General features: G+C 33.2%; 1 protein-coding gene across 1 annotated transcript; it reads right to left on the bottom strand.

Annotated features, from left to right (window-relative positions):
• Positions 1-2483: 2483 nt before the first annotated feature.
• Positions 2484-6223, bottom strand: LOC131635645 (NAC domain-containing protein 62-like). Its single transcript, XM_058906282.1, has 5 exons — positions 5839-6223; positions 4850-5127; positions 4382-4726; positions 3971-4240; positions 2484-3722 (listed from the first exon to the last, which is right to left on the bottom strand). Exons 1-5 carry the CDS (start codon positions 6047-6049, stop codon positions 2808-2810), a joined length of 2019 nt encoding a protein of 672 aa, XP_058762265.1. The 5' UTR covers positions 6050-6223; the 3' UTR covers positions 2484-2807.
• Positions 6224-18657: the final 12434 nt, after the last annotated feature.

Here is an 18657-nt window from a genome sequence, read left to right as displayed (position 1 = left end):
ATATTTAATTATTTTATTAAAAATAATTAATTTTTAATAAATATTTAATTATTTTATTAAAAATAATTAAATTTTAATAAATATTTAATAATTTCAATAATTTTTTTAGAAATAATAAATATTAAGAGTAAGAGATTCATGATTTTTTTTATAAATACAAAGCTTAATTTTTCTATGTTTAAATTTAAAACATGTTTATTTTATTTTAAATAATAATAATAATGAATTATTTAAAAATATTTAATTAAAATAATGCGAATAAAAATGATAGAAAAGAATCACAAGCTAAAACCTACTTAACATTTGAATAAAAAATTGACAAATTAATAATTAAAAAATATAAGCTCCTGCTAAACTATAGTTATAATTTTTTTTAGGATAATGCTAACGAGTGCCCCAGGGGTATTGGTTAAAAATTTAAAATGGTATATTTTGTTTATTAAATACTTTTATTAATTATAATGAAAATTAAAATAGTTGACTATTGTAAGAAGTATATGTTTTTCTTGAAAACACTTGTATTCAATGCATTGCAAGTTTAAATGATTGGTTTATTTAAAGAATATTTTCTATAATTGGAATCCTTAACCAGTGTCTCTGGGGCACTCGTTAACCTGACTTTATTAATTTTGATTAATTTAACAAATAAAATAAAATAATTTTAAAAAATAAAAATTATCAGTTGTGGATTTTTTTTGCGTTTAGTGGATTTTTCTGTGCGGTTCTTATATTTACTACGTTTTAACCTGCAATTTTTTTTTAAATGTGTCCAAAAGGTTATTTTATAAGAAAGAAAAAAAACAACCAATTTTTATGAAAAGCTTGAAAAATACATGACTTTATTGAGAATCCCATTCTACTATAAAAATCTAAAAATACTTTTTAAATTTCCGAAAATATTTTTTCAAACGCAACTAAGTCTCACCAAAACATTTTTTAATGAAACACTTCAAAAAAAAATTAAAATTGAATTCGAAAATATACATAAATAAATCACACATTTATTTTCTATAAAAAAAATCAAAAATATAATTCCAAAAACATACTCCCGAAATCAGAAACAATAGCAAGAGAAGGTGTATCACATATGTATGGCAAAAGTAATTATTTAAAAGAATTACTACATTAATTTTAAAATTACTCTGAGACTCAAATTCTAAAACATTTTGATCATTTCACAATAATTAAGAAATATTATTTTATAAAAAAATGAAATGATGTATGACTTTACAATAATGTCCTTCAATAATTAATATATTGAAATATAAAATTAAAACAATTAAAAGAAAAAAGAGAAATAAATAATAGATGATAATATATTAGGTAAATACTCATTAATGATGTATTAAAATTGTAAAATGACTTATAATTTGAAACAAATATCTTTAACAAAGTGATTTATAATTTGAGACACAAAACACATGTATTTTCTAAACTTCATTATTCAAATACAGATTTTGAGGAGACATGTACCAGTAAACTCAATGAAAATTCAAAGATAACTATTGAATCAGAATTCAGAATTTAGTAGAATTATTAATTTTAAAAAGTAGTATTTTCTAAACTAATCCAGATTTTGAGGGGACATGTACAAGTAAATTCAAAGATAACTATTCTACAGTAAATCCTCAATTCAAAAATGACTCTACATTTTCTGATAGAATATAAAAATAATAAGTGCATGTTTGAATTGGCTTCTACAAGCCCCAAAAGTACTTCTAGTGCACTTCAACTTGAAAATTGATTTTTTTTCTTGTTTGAATACTTTTTCAAAATCAATTCTCCTACTCCAAAAGCAATTCTAGTAGAAGCTACAATTCCTAGCTTTTGAGGTTAGTAGAATCAATTCTACATATATTATATATTATTTATTACAACTCTTTCAAATTTTTCTTTTTTACCCTCTTTAATTTTTATCAATTACTTCTTTTCTTTTTTATTTGTATTAGAATTTATTACCATTTTGGTAATTATCCAATTCAAAATCACTTTTGTTAAAACTATCCAAACAACATTAATTGATGACAATCACTTCTATATCATTGTATCCAAACATAAATCAATTATTCTAAACTCAATTCTGTTGAAATCAATTCTACTAAACTCAATTATTCCAGAATCAATTCTGTCCACCGCCAATCCAAACACACCCTAAATGTAATAATAGTAGGAGAAAGTAGAAAGGGAGAATCAATTCTGTCCACCGCAAATCCAAACACACCCTAAATGTAATAATAGTAGGAGAAAGTAGAAAGGGGGAGGAATGGGTGGAATTCAAAATTACACCTCCGGAAGTGTATTTTATATCCGGATTAATTTTGAAAATGTCTTTTTGAAAATTTTTAATTTATTTTAATTTTAATTTCTTTTTTAATTGGACTTATGAAATGATTGTGATTACGAAAAAAAATATTAAATTTATTTTTTAATTAATTAAAATTTTATGGTTGATTGTGTACAAAGAATTTTTTATGTTTGTGTCCACCTAAAAATTTTCACTCGATTAGTCGCGAATTTAGTGTCCTTGTTGCTATGAACCTTGTTGTCGGTTCTGAAAGCATGAATAACGAAAGAATATTAAAATAATGCAAATTTTCATATCCAAAATAGCAAGTAGAATGAGTCAAAGGACAAGAGCATCAATAATTGCATTAGTTTTGCTACTACTACTGCGATGACAAGTGCACACTGTTATATTATATGACTGTTTTTATAGACAAATACAGGAAAAGCCAACCCTACACAATGCCCTTCACTGGCACAAAAAAACAATGGAGGCAAATTCTACACAAGGGAATTATCAGCTATTAAGCAGTTTCAAATCTAAGATATCCCCAAATATTCATATACATTACTGACGAGATCAGTACACCTGCAGATACAGCAAGAACAGCAAACCACTTGGACCGATTCGAGGATGGCTTTGATGTGTTATGGGCCCTTTTGCCCATTAAAAAGTCTTTCCACCCCAAGGTGGATTCTGTCGGAGATGTCTTCTCTGGTTCATCCACATAGTTAATGTCGGAAATACTCGCAACAGTAGCAAGGTTTTCTGATGCTTCCCTCTCCTGCAAAATAGATGACTCGCTGGCAATGATGGTTTCTGAGTTATGGTTTTCGGGTGCACAACTCTCATCTTTTCTCGTCTCTTCGGAACCTAGGGAACGCGTCACAAATCCTCCCAATCGTATTCTCCTCGGTGCACTACCTTGTGCTTGCATCACTGGAATCATGTTTGGCTGTTCATTTCTTCCTTGTCGAGACCTTATCCTGATACTAGTGTCCTCATTGACAACAGGATCCAAATTCCTTGATTGCTCATATTCTGATGTACAACTCTCACCTTTTGTCGTCTCTTCAGAACAAGGGGAATGTGTCGTCTCCTCAGAACGAAAGGAATGTGTCGTCTCATCGGAACCAAGGGAATGATTCACAAACCCTCCCAATCGTATTCTCCTTGGGGCACTACCTTGTGCTTGCATCACTGGGTTCATGTTTGGCTGTTCATTTTGTCCTTGTCGACTCCTTATTCGGATTCCAGTGTTGTCGCCATGGACAACGGCATCCAAATTCCCTGATTGCTGATAATCATTGGTCACAGTGGGTGTTTGGCCCATACTAAAATCGGTTGAAAATGTCATCTGGGAATTGTTTTGAAACAATCCTACATCGCTATTGTGCAGAAAAGCCCCCTCGGGATAAGCATGTGATGCTTGCAGATGCTGCAGCATACAATCAGATTAACATTATATATATGGCATTTGCAAACCGAGCTTAATATACTTGTACATATATACATAAACGTTTGAGTTTTCAGGTGTCATTTAGAGAGGGCAATCAGCTTAAGAACATTAACAGGAAACGGGTTAGAATTAGAACTGTCACTAGGTGTTTCGAAAGTAACAAATGTTATTCTGATGACAAAAAACAAAAAACCAAAAATAAAGGGATCAGAGCTGCTGCTACTAACCGTCATATTGGCCATTTCCGCATCTGAAACACTGCATGGCCCACTGTTCTCATCATCAAGATAGATTGAATCACAGAGATCGTCCCAATTAATAGCCGAGTTCAAAAAGTCTGAATCATCTGTCTTATTTGTATCATATTGAAATAATTCATTGTTGTCTTGAAGGTAAAATTCAGGTGGAAAATGTGCATGGGGTGGGGAGAATAATTTATCATCCAATGGCTCCAATAATGGGTCATCAAATATGCCAAAGTTCCACAACGGGTCCTCCTGAAGTAGTTAACATCAAGTATGGTTAGGAAATCAACAAATTCAGTGAATTTAAATCAATAGAGGGGTCATACAAATAAAACATAAAAGAAAAGGAACAAAATAATAGATTAAAACTCAATTACAGTTATCCCATCTAACCTCTGCAGCCGGTACTTCTCCAATTTGATACTGTGCATCAGCAGGATTACATGCTTCGCTATAGCAATCAGATGGGGTTATAACATTAGATATTGCTTCCCCGGAGTTTTCAGGGATATCTGGTAGGTGCTTATCATCCTCTGTGGCCGGTGAGGAAGTTACAGGAACCATATTTGGATCAGACTGTATTTCTTCTGGAGAGTAATGGGCGGTCGCAGGAGTTGAGGTGATCATTGGAGTTGACGTAGTCATAGGAGTTGAGGCAGTCTGCTCGATTTCACCACAGTTTGAATTATTGAGACTCTCATCCTGCTTCTTAAACAAGCGACATAGGACATATGGGTTCTGGCATAAGTCAAATCAACCAAGTTGAAAAGTTAACAACATATGATTGTTTAATTGTTCATAAATTGAGATAGCTCTACATTAACTAGAACACGATAAAGGTTCGTTAGGGTGAAAGTATACCTGTCCAGGGTTAGTACCATCAAGCTCCTTCAAGGTAGGCCTATACTCATGCATAACCCAATGGGTCCTCTGCCCCTTGGGAGCACGACCGGCATAAAAAACAAGAGTCTTCTTCATTCCAATCAATACCGGTCCAGACTTAATCATCCTATCCTTACCCGTCGCCTTCCAATACCCATGCTCCGTCGCTCTGTTCAACCTATTCCCATTCGGATACTTCCGATCCTGCGGACAGAAGAAGAACCACTCCAGATCCTTGTTCCTCACTACAGATAAATCTACAATAAAGGAAAATCCATAAACCCATCCATCAATAAAATCACAAAATTTTCAACCAACAAAATCAAAATCACCCTATCAAATACCATAACATAAACATAACCGCGTGATCTAACTATTCAGAATTAATTTCCCCCAATTTTCACAAAAGTTAAATCTACAACAAAACCTCACCCTATCAAATACCATAACATAAACATAACCGCGTGATCTAACTATTCAGAATTAATTTCCCCCAATTTTCACAAAAGTTAAATCTACAACAAAACCCCCCACAAACTCCATCGCCAACAAAACCATCAAAACCTAGCACGGACAATCCGAACACGACCCCGACACTGTCCCAGCTACACCGGTAATAATACGAAAAAAAATAAATAAGTTAAACAAAATCACAAGTGTCTGGTGTCCGACACCGATCCAGACACGTCTTTTTCAGAGGTGTCAGTGCTACATGCATCAAAACAAACATCACAACTACATCTTAACATTCAAATTAATTTCCCCCAATCTTTCCATACAAAAACTCATTCAGCATGCTCAATTACACAAAAAGAGTAAAAGAAAAACAAAATTAAACTAAAACACTTCTTAATTTACACATCAAACACAAGTAATCACACAATCAAAATGCCGTTGACTAAAATTAGAACTACTCCAAATCTTGAAAACAAGAAACCTAAAATTCAACAAACAGAAATCAATTTTACCAGGCAAATCCCAAGGCTCCCATTTACAAACATCAATCTCCCGGATAACCCAAACTTCATCACCGTTTCCGTTGATCTTAAGCCTGAGATAGTAATCAACTAGCTCCTCGTCGGTGGGACGGAACCGGAAACCTAACGGCAGCTTGTTGAGAGACAGTACGGCCAACTCCTCCTCGCGCGGTGGCGGTAAGTACTCGACGACAGCACCCATTGTACGGAACGTGACGATGAAAAGTGAAAGGGAAAGTGAAAGAGAGAAAAAGGGAAATTGAGGTTTGTATAGTGAAAAAGATTTTAGGGATTTTAAAATGGTGTTGTTAAATTTTTTCTTGTTTTGGGTTTATATATAGATTAAAAAATGAGTAGAAGTTGCTGAGAAAAAGGGAGTACGGTGAAAAAGTAGAAGTTGCTGAGAAATAGTGATTGTGTTAAAATCGAGGGAGAGGATATACTGGCTGACTGACGTGTTATATAGAAAAAATTTAATTATATGCACTTTATTGTATTATTATAAATAAAAAATTTAATACTATATATCATTACAGATTAATTATTATGCACTCTTATGCACTATTAAATTGACAAAATATCTTCGTGTTTTAGTATATGCTTCGTCGGAAAGCATTCTTTTTGTTTAACATGTACACAGAATTTTTCGTAGATATATCTGTAAATAAGTTCATGAAATCTTCCATCAATATATACGGGCTCTAAACTGAAATTATGATGTCAATAATAAAATGTACGCACTAATGAGTTGCCATACTGTATGCCTCAAAGAGGCTCTAAACTACATGTATATACGGTATCTAAATTAAAATAAATTTTTAATTTATAATTTAAAAAACATTAAACGTATGTTTTATGTAGTAATAAACTTAAACAACTTAATAAAATGTATTAAATTGAATACACATTATTCACACGGTATGAAATATTAATTTTTTTTAATATATATACTTTATATTATTAGTAAAATATATAATAATATACTTAATAAATAATTCAACAAAATTTACTAAATTAAATACATTTAATTTACGCAATGTAAAGTATTTAAATTTCTATAACTATTATATATATCAACTTTTTATTTTATATTATTACTATATGGCAATATATTTAATAAAAACTTTAACAAAATATATAAGACTGAATACGCGGGATTCACACGGTGTGAATGTGAAGTATTTAAATTTCCTTAACAAAATATAGTTTTCTAGAATAGTTGTTTTTATAAATCACTGAATTTAGTGTTTTAGTGGTCCCACGTAAAGTTAAAAGTAATTTTTAATTTTAATATTTAAAAATAAAGAGTTTAATTGATAATTAATTAATAATTTCTAAAGTATCTTTTATAAATCAATGATTTAAAAATGAAGAGCCTCTATAGCAAAATTTTATATTTTAATAAGTTAAGTGATTTTTTCAAATTTTAATATTCAATTTTTTTTAATGTTTTAAAAATCGGACCGGACCAGCTGGTCGGACTGATTGAACCCGCCCAGGTAATCGGTCAGGTCCGATTGTTGGATCGGATATGCCATAAAAACGGTGTGAACCGGTCAAAGCCGGTGTAAACTAGTAAAACTAAAAAAACCGGAGGTTTTTCAGAATCGGTGGTTTAAATGCATTTTTAATTTTTTTATTTTAAAAACTTAAAATAACATCATTTTAATAATTTTAATTAAAAACTAAAATTAAAATAAAATAAAAAAATAAAAAATAAAAAATAGAAAACAAAAAAAGAAAATAAAAATAAAAATAAATATTTTCGGATGCGGTTAATTTTGTTGCAGATGATTTTGATATTGAAGAAGAAGATACCAACATTGAAATAATTTTTTCTTCTTTGAAATTAAATTTAGTAGATAATAAAGTTACTTTAATATAATTTATTCAATTAAATTTTTTAGCGATTAAATTTTGTTTGCAAATATATACTTTGTAATTTTGTACTATTTTATTATGTGTGATACTTATGTTTAAAATTTGAATTTAAATTATGAAGTTGTGGATTTATTTAGGATATGATATTTTTAAAAAATTTAAGTGCCGGTTATATTTTGTACAGACTGAATCATCATGTTCGACATGTTTTATACCTATATAATTTTGTTATAATGACCGGTCTGTTCAACCGAGTTATCCGGTTTAATCCGGTTTAGTTATGCGGTTCGACCAGTGACCCAGTGGTTCGACCAATAAACCAGTGACTCAATACCTTCACCAATTTGATGACCGGCCCGATTTTTAAAACATTATTTTTTCAATAAAATATCTAAAATGATATTTTTAAAATAATTATTAAAATTAAATTTTTCGTTTGAAAAATTTATGAAAAGTTCTTTAAATATTGTTTTACACAAACTTTTGTCCTGTTTGTTTTGTATATTTTTTTAAAATATTTTTTTTTTTTAAAAAAATATTTAGAAATATTTTTTTATAAAATTTTTAATTGAAAATTTGACTTGAATAGTTATTTTAGATATTTCATCATTTTATTAAAATTCTTTTTTTATATCAAAATTTAAATAAATCACTTATTTTAAAGTTATTTCAAATAATTTTTCATAAAAATTATTTTTGAGATAAAACTTTTTGAAAAATTTGTGATTTTGACTATCTTTTAATCTTTAATAATGTATGTTTATGTTATAAGATGTCAAAATTAATCTTTCAATTTAGAAAAATTGAATATAAAAAGACTTGTAATATTTTAAAAGACATTTTTGTAAAATCAATTTTTTAAAGTTGAAATAAAAAGGCCCTTTATAACACTATAAAAACTATTTTCTTTCAAAATCAAAACAAACGGGCCCTCACTCGATCTTAGAAAGAAAATCTCAACGCCTAGTCACCTACATAATTTCATAAGTTCAATCTTTAAAGTAAAATTTTAAACATATTTATCATACATAATGAAATAATATAAATTATAAATATAAATAAATTTGAAAAAAATTTAATTACAATATAAACTAGATAACAAACTAAATGTAGGGATGACAAGCAGATCTGCACTGGAGCCCACCCGAATCCGAACCCGAGTCAATGGGTTAAAATTCGAGTTGATTGAGTTTGAGTTCGGGTGTCACCCGATATTTCGGGTGCGAGTTTGGATAGTGTGAAACCCGCACCCAAAACCTGAAATTATATCCGCTTATATATATATATATATATATATATATATATATATATATATATATATATATATATATATATATATATTGTTGTGAAAAACGATACCAATAACAAAGTATAATAGGGAATTATGGAAGAGAATAAGAACACAAGAATTGGTTATAACTGCTATTCTTTTACTTTCTCTTAAAACAAGATTACAAGTTTACAAGAATAACAAATAACCTCTCTCACCCTAAATTAGGATTTGCAGCTTAGCAATGATGAGAGACTAGTATGCTATTTATAATAAAACCTAACATACTAACTAATGGGCTTTTTCAGCAAGGCCCATTACACAAGCCAACTTAATAAACAAGCTAACTTAACAAATTAGGGTTTAAACACTAAAACCTAATTTAACATGCTAACAACCCTAGCATCTTCGACACAAGCATGTGAACAACCTTCGACTTCATGCTTAACCCTGTCGAACCAAGAAGCTACCCTTCGGTCATACTAGAGTTCGATCCAATATCTCACAAATCTCCACCTTGGACCTAACTCTACAACGTCAAGGGAACAAACTAGCTTTCTTCATGCAGCTTTATCAACTGCATACAGTGGAAAAACTTGCAACTCGGCAATGTCTTGGTGATCATATCAGCAGCATTGTCTTCAGTCGAAACCTTCAGCACTTGGACTTCTCCACGCTCGATTACTCCTCTGACGAAATGCAGCCTCACATCAATGTGCTTAGTTCGCTCATGATAGGCTGAATTCTTCGACAGGTGTATTGCACTCTGACTATCACATTTAACAGTGATACTTCGACCTTGAAGTTTCAGCTCCTTTGCAAAACCTTCAAGCCACAATGCTTCTTTCACAGCTTCAGTTAAGGCAATATACTCCGCTTCAGTGGTTGATAGAGCAACAACCTTCTGAAGTGTTGCTTTCCAACTAATTGCTGTGCCAAACATAGTGAAAACATATCCAGAAATAGATTTTCTGGAATCCATACAACCTGCATAATCAGAGTCGACATATCCTTCTATTACTGCTTTACTATCTTCACCCAAGGCTACACCATAAATTAGGACTCTATTCAGAGACCCATTTATGTACCTTAAAATCCACTTCAATGCTTGCCAGTGAGCCTTTCCAGGATTCGCCATGTACCTGCTTACAAGACTTACTGCGTATGCTATGTCGGGTCTAGTACAAACCATAGCATACATCAAAGAACCAACTATATTAGCATACGGAATGCTATTCATATAGGCTCTTTCGACATCAGTACTGGGACACTGATCAATACTCAGCTTGAATTGAGGGTTTGTTGGAGTCACAACTGGCTTCGAATTCGACATACCAAACTTTTCAAGAATCTTCCGTAGATATGCCTCTTGAGATAGACATAACTTCGACTTCTTTCTATCTCTTCGAATGTCAATTCCAAGAATCCTGGAAGCAGCTCCCAGATCCTTCATATCGAACTCCTTATTGAGTTCAGCCTTCACCCTCATCACATCTTCGACACTGTTGCTTGCTATGAGAATATCATCCACATAAAGCAACAAAATAACAAATGAATTACCAGGTCGAAATCTGAAGTAAACGCAGTGGTCGAACTGACTTCTAATGAAACTTATGCGTGCCATGAACTTGTCGAATCTCCTATTCCACTGTCGAGGAGATTGTTTCAGCCCATACAAAGATCTCTTTAACTCGCACACATAATCTTCCTTCCCCTTTTCGACATACCCTTCAGGTTGCCTCATCAGGATCGTTTCATCTAAATCACCATACAAGAACGCAGTCTTCACATCCATTTGTTCCAGTTCAAGATCGAACTGTGCCACCATGGCAAGCAACATTCGAATGGACCTATGCTTCACAACAGGAGAAAACACATCATTGAAGTCGACACCTTCTTTCTGAGTGAAACCCCTTGCAACTAACCTTGCCTTGTATCTTTTCGACGTCACTCCTTCAATTCCTTCCTTAACTTTGAAAATCCATTTACAGCTGACTAACCTTGCCCCAGCAGGTTTCTTGATCAGTTCCCAGGTATGATTATCATGAAGAGATTTTATCTCATCATCCATGGCCTTCAGCCATTCAGTCTTATTTCGACTCTTCATAACTTCCTTATAGTCTCTAGGTTCTTCGTCTAGAACCTCACTTGCAGAGATTAAGGCATAAGCTATAAGATCTGCATATCCAAGTCTCTGAGGTGGCTTGATGACTCTTCTCGACCTATCTCTCGACAATAGGTAGTCATCGTCAGTTTCCTCAACTTCAGCATCTTCTGCTTCTTCTTCGACTTCATCTGGGATATGCAATTCAGCATCAACATGCTCCACCTCAACAGGAATCTCTACCTGTTCCAGCTCTTCGTCAGATGTTTCTGTACTTCGACCAACATCATCAGTTTTCTTAAAAGCCATTTCAGCTTCATTGAAAACTACATCTCGACTGGTGATACACCTCCTGTGACCTGGCTCTAGGCACCATAGCCTATAAGCTTTGACTCCTTCAGGGTATCCCATGAACATGCATTTCAGAGCTCTAGGTTCGACCTTGTCTTGCCTAATGTGAGCATAGGCTACGCAGCCAAATACTCTCAGTTTGTCGAGATCTGGTGGATGTCCCGACCAAACTTCTTCAGGTGTCTTCATATCTAACGCTGTCGAAGGACATCTGTTTATCAGATATGTTGCTGTCGAAACAGCCTCAGCCCAGAACACCTTTGTTAACCCCGCACTAGTCAACATGCATCTGACTCTCTCCAAAATAGTTCGATTAAACCTTTCAGCCAAACCATTTTGCTGTGGAGTACCTGCAGTAGTTCTATGCCTTGCAATACCAGAGGCAGCACAGAAACTGTCGAATGCCTCATTGCAAAATTCAAGGCCATTGTCGGTTCTCAACCTCTTGACCTTTCTGCCAGTCTGATTTTCAACCAGAGTCTTCCAACTTTTGAAATTCTCAAAAGTTTCATCCTTAGTCTTCTGGATGAATACCCATAATTTTCTGGAATAATCATCTACTATGGATAGAAAATACCTTGCTCCTGAATGTGATGGACACCTTGCAGGCCCCCAAAGATCAGCATGGATGTAATCAAGGGATCCATGTGTTCTTTGTTTGCCTTTGTTGAACTTCACTCTGCAAGATTTTCCAAGTACACAGGGTTCACAAAACTTCAGCTTTTCGACTTTGTCTCCACCAAGCAGATTTTGTTTCCCTAATTCGACCAGACCCCTTTCACTGACATGGCCCAATCTCATGTGCCAGATTTCTGTTTTCGACAAAGGTTTCGTGGATGCAACATTTGTCGAACCACTTACAACTTCAGCCTCAAGGGTATACAAGCCTTGTTTCTTCACGCCTCTCAAGACTTCCTTCGAACCCTTCATGACTCTTAGGATACTTTTCTCTCCTTGGAAAACATATCCTTTCTTGTCGAATTCACCAAGAGAAAGCAGATTTCTCTTCAAATCAGGAACATACCTGACTTCAGTCAACAACCTTATTGACTCATCATGGAGCTTGAATCTCACAGATCCAACACCTGCAATCTTGCAAGCCTTGTTGTTTCCCAGCAATACTGATCCACCATCTTGATCACATAATTCCTCGAACAAGTCTTTGTTTGGAGTCATGTGCCAAGTGCAACCTGAATCCATAATCCACTCCTTCTTAGAGTCACTGCTTGAAACCACAAGAACATCAGATGATTCGAAATCATCTTGAACAATGGCAGCGTTGCCATTATCCTTCCCTCCATGATATTTCAGGCGTTCAGGGCACACCTTTCTTGTGTGACCCTCCTTCTTACAATGGTAGCATCGAATGCCAGATGCTTCGCCACTGTAAGACTTCGACTGGCTTTTGCCTTTCTTCTTGTCGAACTTACCATCCTTTCGTAAGAGTTTTCCTTTAGCGGCCAAACCTTCGCCAACAGTCGAAGGTTTATGCTCCTTTCGTTCATTCAAGTCCTTAGAGTACAAGGCTGATTGAACTTCTTCAAACGTCAGGGACTCCCTTCCATACAAGAGAGTTTCTTTGAAGTGAGCATGTGATCGAGGCAAAGAACACAATAGTAACAGCGCTTGATCTTCATCATCGATCTTCACATCAATATTTTCAAGATCAAGAATCAGCTTGTTGAACATATCCAACTGCTCAGCCAATACTTTGTCTTCAATCATCTTGAACGAATACAAAGCTTGCTTCAGGTAGAGTCGATTTACCAGCGATTTGGTCATATACAAACTTTCAAGTTTCACCCATAACCCTGATGCCGTCGTCTCCTTTGATACCTGCCGGAGAACCTTATCACCAAGGCTCAACAAAATTGCGCTGTGTGCTTTCTCGATCATATTTGTTTTCTCCGCTGCCGTCAATTCTGCATTCATGGCTGCCTCTCCCTTCAACGCTTCCAAACAACCCTGCTGAACCAGTAGGGCTTTCATCTTCAAGCGCCACAGACCGAAATCATTCACTCCGGTGAACTTTTCAATCTCATACTTTGTTGAAGGCATCTTCTCCACGCTCACCGCACCAATTTGTTGTGAAAAACGATACCAATAACAAAGTATAATAGGGAATTATGGAAGAGAATAAGAACACAAGAATTGGTTATAACTGCTATTCTTTTACTTTCTCTTAAAACAAGATTACAAGTTTACAAGAATAACAAATAACCTCTCTCACCCTAAATTAGGATTTGCAGCTTAGCAATGATGAGAGACTAGTATGCTATTTATAATAAAACCTAACATACTAACTAATGGGCTTTTTCAGCAAGGCCCATTACACAAGCCAACTTAATAAACAAGCTAACTTAACAAATTAGGGTTTAAACACTAAAACCTAATTTAACATGCTAACAACCCTAGCATCTTCGACACAAGCATGTGAACAACCTTCGACTTCATGCTTAACCCTGTCGAACCAAGAAGCTACCCTTCGGCCATACTAGAGTTCGATCCAATATCTCACATATATATATATATATATAACATATATATATATATATATATATATATATATATATATATATATATATATATATATATATATATATATATATAACATATCATATGAGAATGTGAGAATGTAATAACAACCATTGGATTTATATTTAATGGTTGAAATTAAAAGATATTTTTTAAAATTTGATTAGTAATTTCTCTTTCCTCTTAATGCACATGATTTAGTGAAGATCACAATTTAATCTCAACCATTCCTTTTTAAATCTGATGGTTTTTATTCATTCTCAATATATATATATATATATATATATATATATATATATATATATATATATATATATATATATATATATATATATATATATATATATATATATATATATATATATACATATATATATATATATATATACATATATATATATATACATATATATATATATATATATATATACATATATATATATATATATATATATATATATATATATATATATATATATATATATATATATATATACATATATATATATATATATATATTAAACATTAGTGCATTTATCCATTACATCCTTTTTATAAAACTAAAACAATAATATTGAATTACGGGCCGAGCTGGCCCATCGGGTTGCACGGCCGTTTGAAAAATGAGTTGTGTCATACCCCAAAATTTGCCCGATCAAATCTACGTCCGTTAACCCATCAAGGTTCAAAATTAAGAGTCATGGGGTTTGACATTTCTATTGTCAAACCTGCTCTCTTATAAATCAGGATGAGTTAACACAATGGCATAATTAACAGATGTTTAGGACCCGAACGTTGGGCCCAATTATTACAAGGGTTTTATCATTTGTAGGGGTATTTTGGAGTTTTACTAACATTTATTTCGATTATTATTATTATTTTCATGACTAACTATTAACATCTAACATTATTAATTTTTTATTTCTATTAATATTAGGATTAGTATTAGGTTTTAACTAATTAGATTTATTATTTTTAATTAGATTTTATTAAATACATACTATTAGGATTGTTAGTATTGATTTTAATTTTAATATTATTAGGATTTTATTATTATTATCCTTTTATTATTCTTATTAAATCAATTAGTTGGGCAATAGGCCCATTAGGTATAAAAAAAACCTAACTAGACTAATATAAAAAGGAGAAAGACTTTGTAGACAGAAGAGGGGGGGGGGGGGGAGAGGGATTGGCCGAAAGAAAAAACTCAAGAACCACCAAAATCGGATTCAAAGCTTCGAGAGGATAGAGGCCAAATAAAAAATACCAGTAGGTTCCTTGGAGTTTCCTGGAGCGGTATCGACCATCACCATTAATCAAAACAGTCAGAATTGACTCTCAAAATTCACGGTTTATACTTGTTGCTTTCCAACCCCGATTTCATATATACATACACTTTTAACATGATTCAACTGAATATCTGTGTTTAGAATAATGTTTTGAAGTTATTTGAACGACACAATTGGAGTTTAATCGCAGGAATTGCGACTTGCCATAGTTGGGGTTTTGTAGCTCTTAATTGGGATTATTTGATACAGGTTAAATTGAATGAAATTGAGGCTATTATCTTGCTCAGGGGATCAAACCGAGTGGGTCCATGCCCTTCAATTTAATTTATAATCCGTATTTGACATTTTATGATGTTCAGGTGATATGGCCATACGAGAAATCGTTACTGTGTTTGCTGGAAAAATTCCACGAAGAAGAAGAGCAAGTGCACGCAGCACGCGGTTTTTTAAATTTGTTTTCATCGCGTTTAAATCGTTTATTCACGTTCACGGTGATGCGTATGACAACAAATGTGTATTGGCCTGGTGGAAGCGCATACGCATGTGGTTCATTGCCTCTTAATACGTCAGTTCGATCCCTGGCGAAGGATTCTTTTATTTTATTTGATATTTCTAGTTCTCATAGGATCTGGTGTGCGCGCCTCAGTTTGGTCCACCATACAATCTCGTTCAGCAACCGCTGGATCGTGCACAGGCTAGATCTAACGCGTATAAAGCCTGCAACCTACCATGCTCACTCAAGGATACCTCCGCACAAGATTGGAGCCGGGTTGTTTTTATATTTCTCTATGTATTTATTTATTTACTTAATTGTTATTAGTAAATTGTTATTTTAACTTAATGAATTTATTTTAATTTAGATTAGCATAATAAAATTAGGTTTTAAGATCTATATCCCGATTATTTCGATTATTTTCGATTTAATTTTATTTAATTAATTTAATTAATTTTAACTATAAAAATCACAAAAAACCTAGAAAGGCATAAGTATTAGGGTTTGCCCGGTCCCATTGCTTTTGGCTAAAACATCCATCCTTCATTAATTCTCTCCTCGACCCGACTAAATCTATTAGTCGCATTAGATGAGAGATAAAAATACTAATTCTTGAATAATTCTCTCCTCGACCCGACTAAAGCTATTGGTCGCATTAGACGAGAGATAAAAGAATAAAAATATAAAACTCAAAACATATTTAATTTGCTGCCCGCGACGATCGAATCTATCGATCTGAGTAACCGGCAATGCCCCGTTAATCCGTTAGCTATACTGATCAAACCTATTGATCATCGCATCTAACGGTGACATATCAAATCAGGGTTGTGCGCCCAAACATTCAAAACACACTCCTCCAAAACTACGGATTTTCATCCTCTTCGATCAGGCAATTCAAAATGCCTTGCCAAACACAAATTCAAAACTACGATAGGCCACTCAAAAAGCCTTCAAACCATAGCAAATCAAAATCAATTCTAAGGCGTACAATCCTGTGCCCCGAACTACGTTGACTCTGATCCTCCATAAGGAGGTACGTAGGCACTTGGCAACAAGGCGAGTCTCCCCCCTTCAAATCTCAATTCGGTTCTAAATCTCAATTTTCACCCTATTCACTTCCTTAGCTATTAAACCTCTATAATTTTGCTATAAACCTTTACCTTAGATTCAAAGCCAATAGAAAAGGGTTGAGGGTGCCTAACACCTTCCCTCGGCCTGATTATAATAGCTTACCCCGAATCTCGTATCTATGTAGGGTTTCCTATTCGCCCTTCAGAATAGGTGGCGACTCTAAATTTAATTTTTAGGGCAGGTTGCTACAAGTTGGACTCATTTTTATGTAGTCCATTAAGCAATTAGGCCAAGTCGAGCTAGCCCATTTAAATATATTGGTCCACCGTACTGAAGCGGCCTGGACCGGACCAACCCATTTGACAGCCCGTAGTCATTTTAGAATTTCTAAATTAAAATAAATTAATAATCATATTTATTTTTTAATTAAGATTTTATATAATAATGCATTAAAATAACTTAATAAAATGTATTAAATTGAATACACGTGATTTACAAGTATAAAATATTTAACGTCTTTATATATATATATATATATATATATATATATATATATATATATATATATATATATATATATATATATATATATATATATATTCAATTAATATTTATTATTCAATTAATATTTTAGTTTTATATTTTTCATTTAATTAAGTTACATTAAAAAAAAAAGACTAAAACCACCTCATAAAAAAATTTAAATAAAGGTATGTCTAACCATTTTTTTGCAAAATCACTCTGAATTTCGATACGGATTGAGTCAAAAACTATCTTATAATTGACACTGAGACCTATATTTGTAAAAAAAAAAGTCTGCGCATGAATTTCCTTCTCTATAAATATGCGTAATGAACAAGTTATATATATTATATGGATGTGTGCTAGAGATTCACCTATTTCTAAGATCCCTTGGGCCAAAATCAGGGTTGGAGAAAACTTTAAAAACTAGAGCACAGTCTGTCTCAATCCAAAACTTACACCAACCACGCTCGAGAGCCATACAAATAGTCACAATAACCGTTGAAAATTCTGCAACCAGTGAACAAGCAGAGGATAGCTTTTCTGCAAAAGCTAAAAGGAAATTACCTTGCTCATTTATGAAAATACCACCGCAACCACTTGCATTCATGTCTATATTATACGCGCCGTCACAATTGCATTTTTTCCAACCCAATGACGGAGGGGACCAGAGAACTTCTTTTAAAATGGGCGCTCTCGGAGGAAAGATAAACACGCCAAAATCCTTTAAGGTCACAAAGTCAGAAACATAGACATGGAAGAAAGATTAATAATGTTATTTCCAACCAATCTAATTTGAGTAGAGATCCAATTGATAGCATTTCTAAAAGTTAGGTTAAGATTCTCATGCTTCAGCTTATTTCTAGCAAACCATTATGTGATTGAGGATGAAAATGAGAGAAAATTTCAGAATCATACCAGCTTGTGTTGAGCTACCTATATTGTATAAAGAAATCCAGTCTGATATTGATCGAGAGATGGACGAAAAACCAAGCTTTCTTTTGATCCACTGCCAAAGAGAGGTAGCAAAACTACAATGAAAGAACATTTGGAAAGTTGTCTCAATGTTAGAGTTACACATGACACACTTCAAAGCTAAGTTAATGTCTCTAGATAGGAGCAGGTGATTCGTGGGAATTTTATCGTGAATTAATCTTCACAGCAATATGGATTTATTAGGCGGGATATCACCATTCCAGATAAGGCCCGCCCAAGGAAGTTTAGGGAGAATACCTTAATTGAAGACATAAGTATCTTAGGTAGAAAGATCTCTAGAAATATTATGCTTTCAAAT

This window comes from Vicia villosa, unplaced genomic scaffold (genome assembly GCF_029867415.1).
Source record: "Vicia villosa cultivar HV-30 ecotype Madison, WI unplaced genomic scaffold, Vvil1.0 ctg.001530F_1_1, whole genome shotgun sequence".
Classification (NCBI taxonomy): domain Eukaryota; kingdom Viridiplantae; phylum Streptophyta; class Magnoliopsida; order Fabales; family Fabaceae; genus Vicia; species Vicia villosa.
The sequence above is the reverse complement of the archived record's forward strand: the minus strand, read 5'-3'. Positions and strand labels throughout refer to the sequence as shown.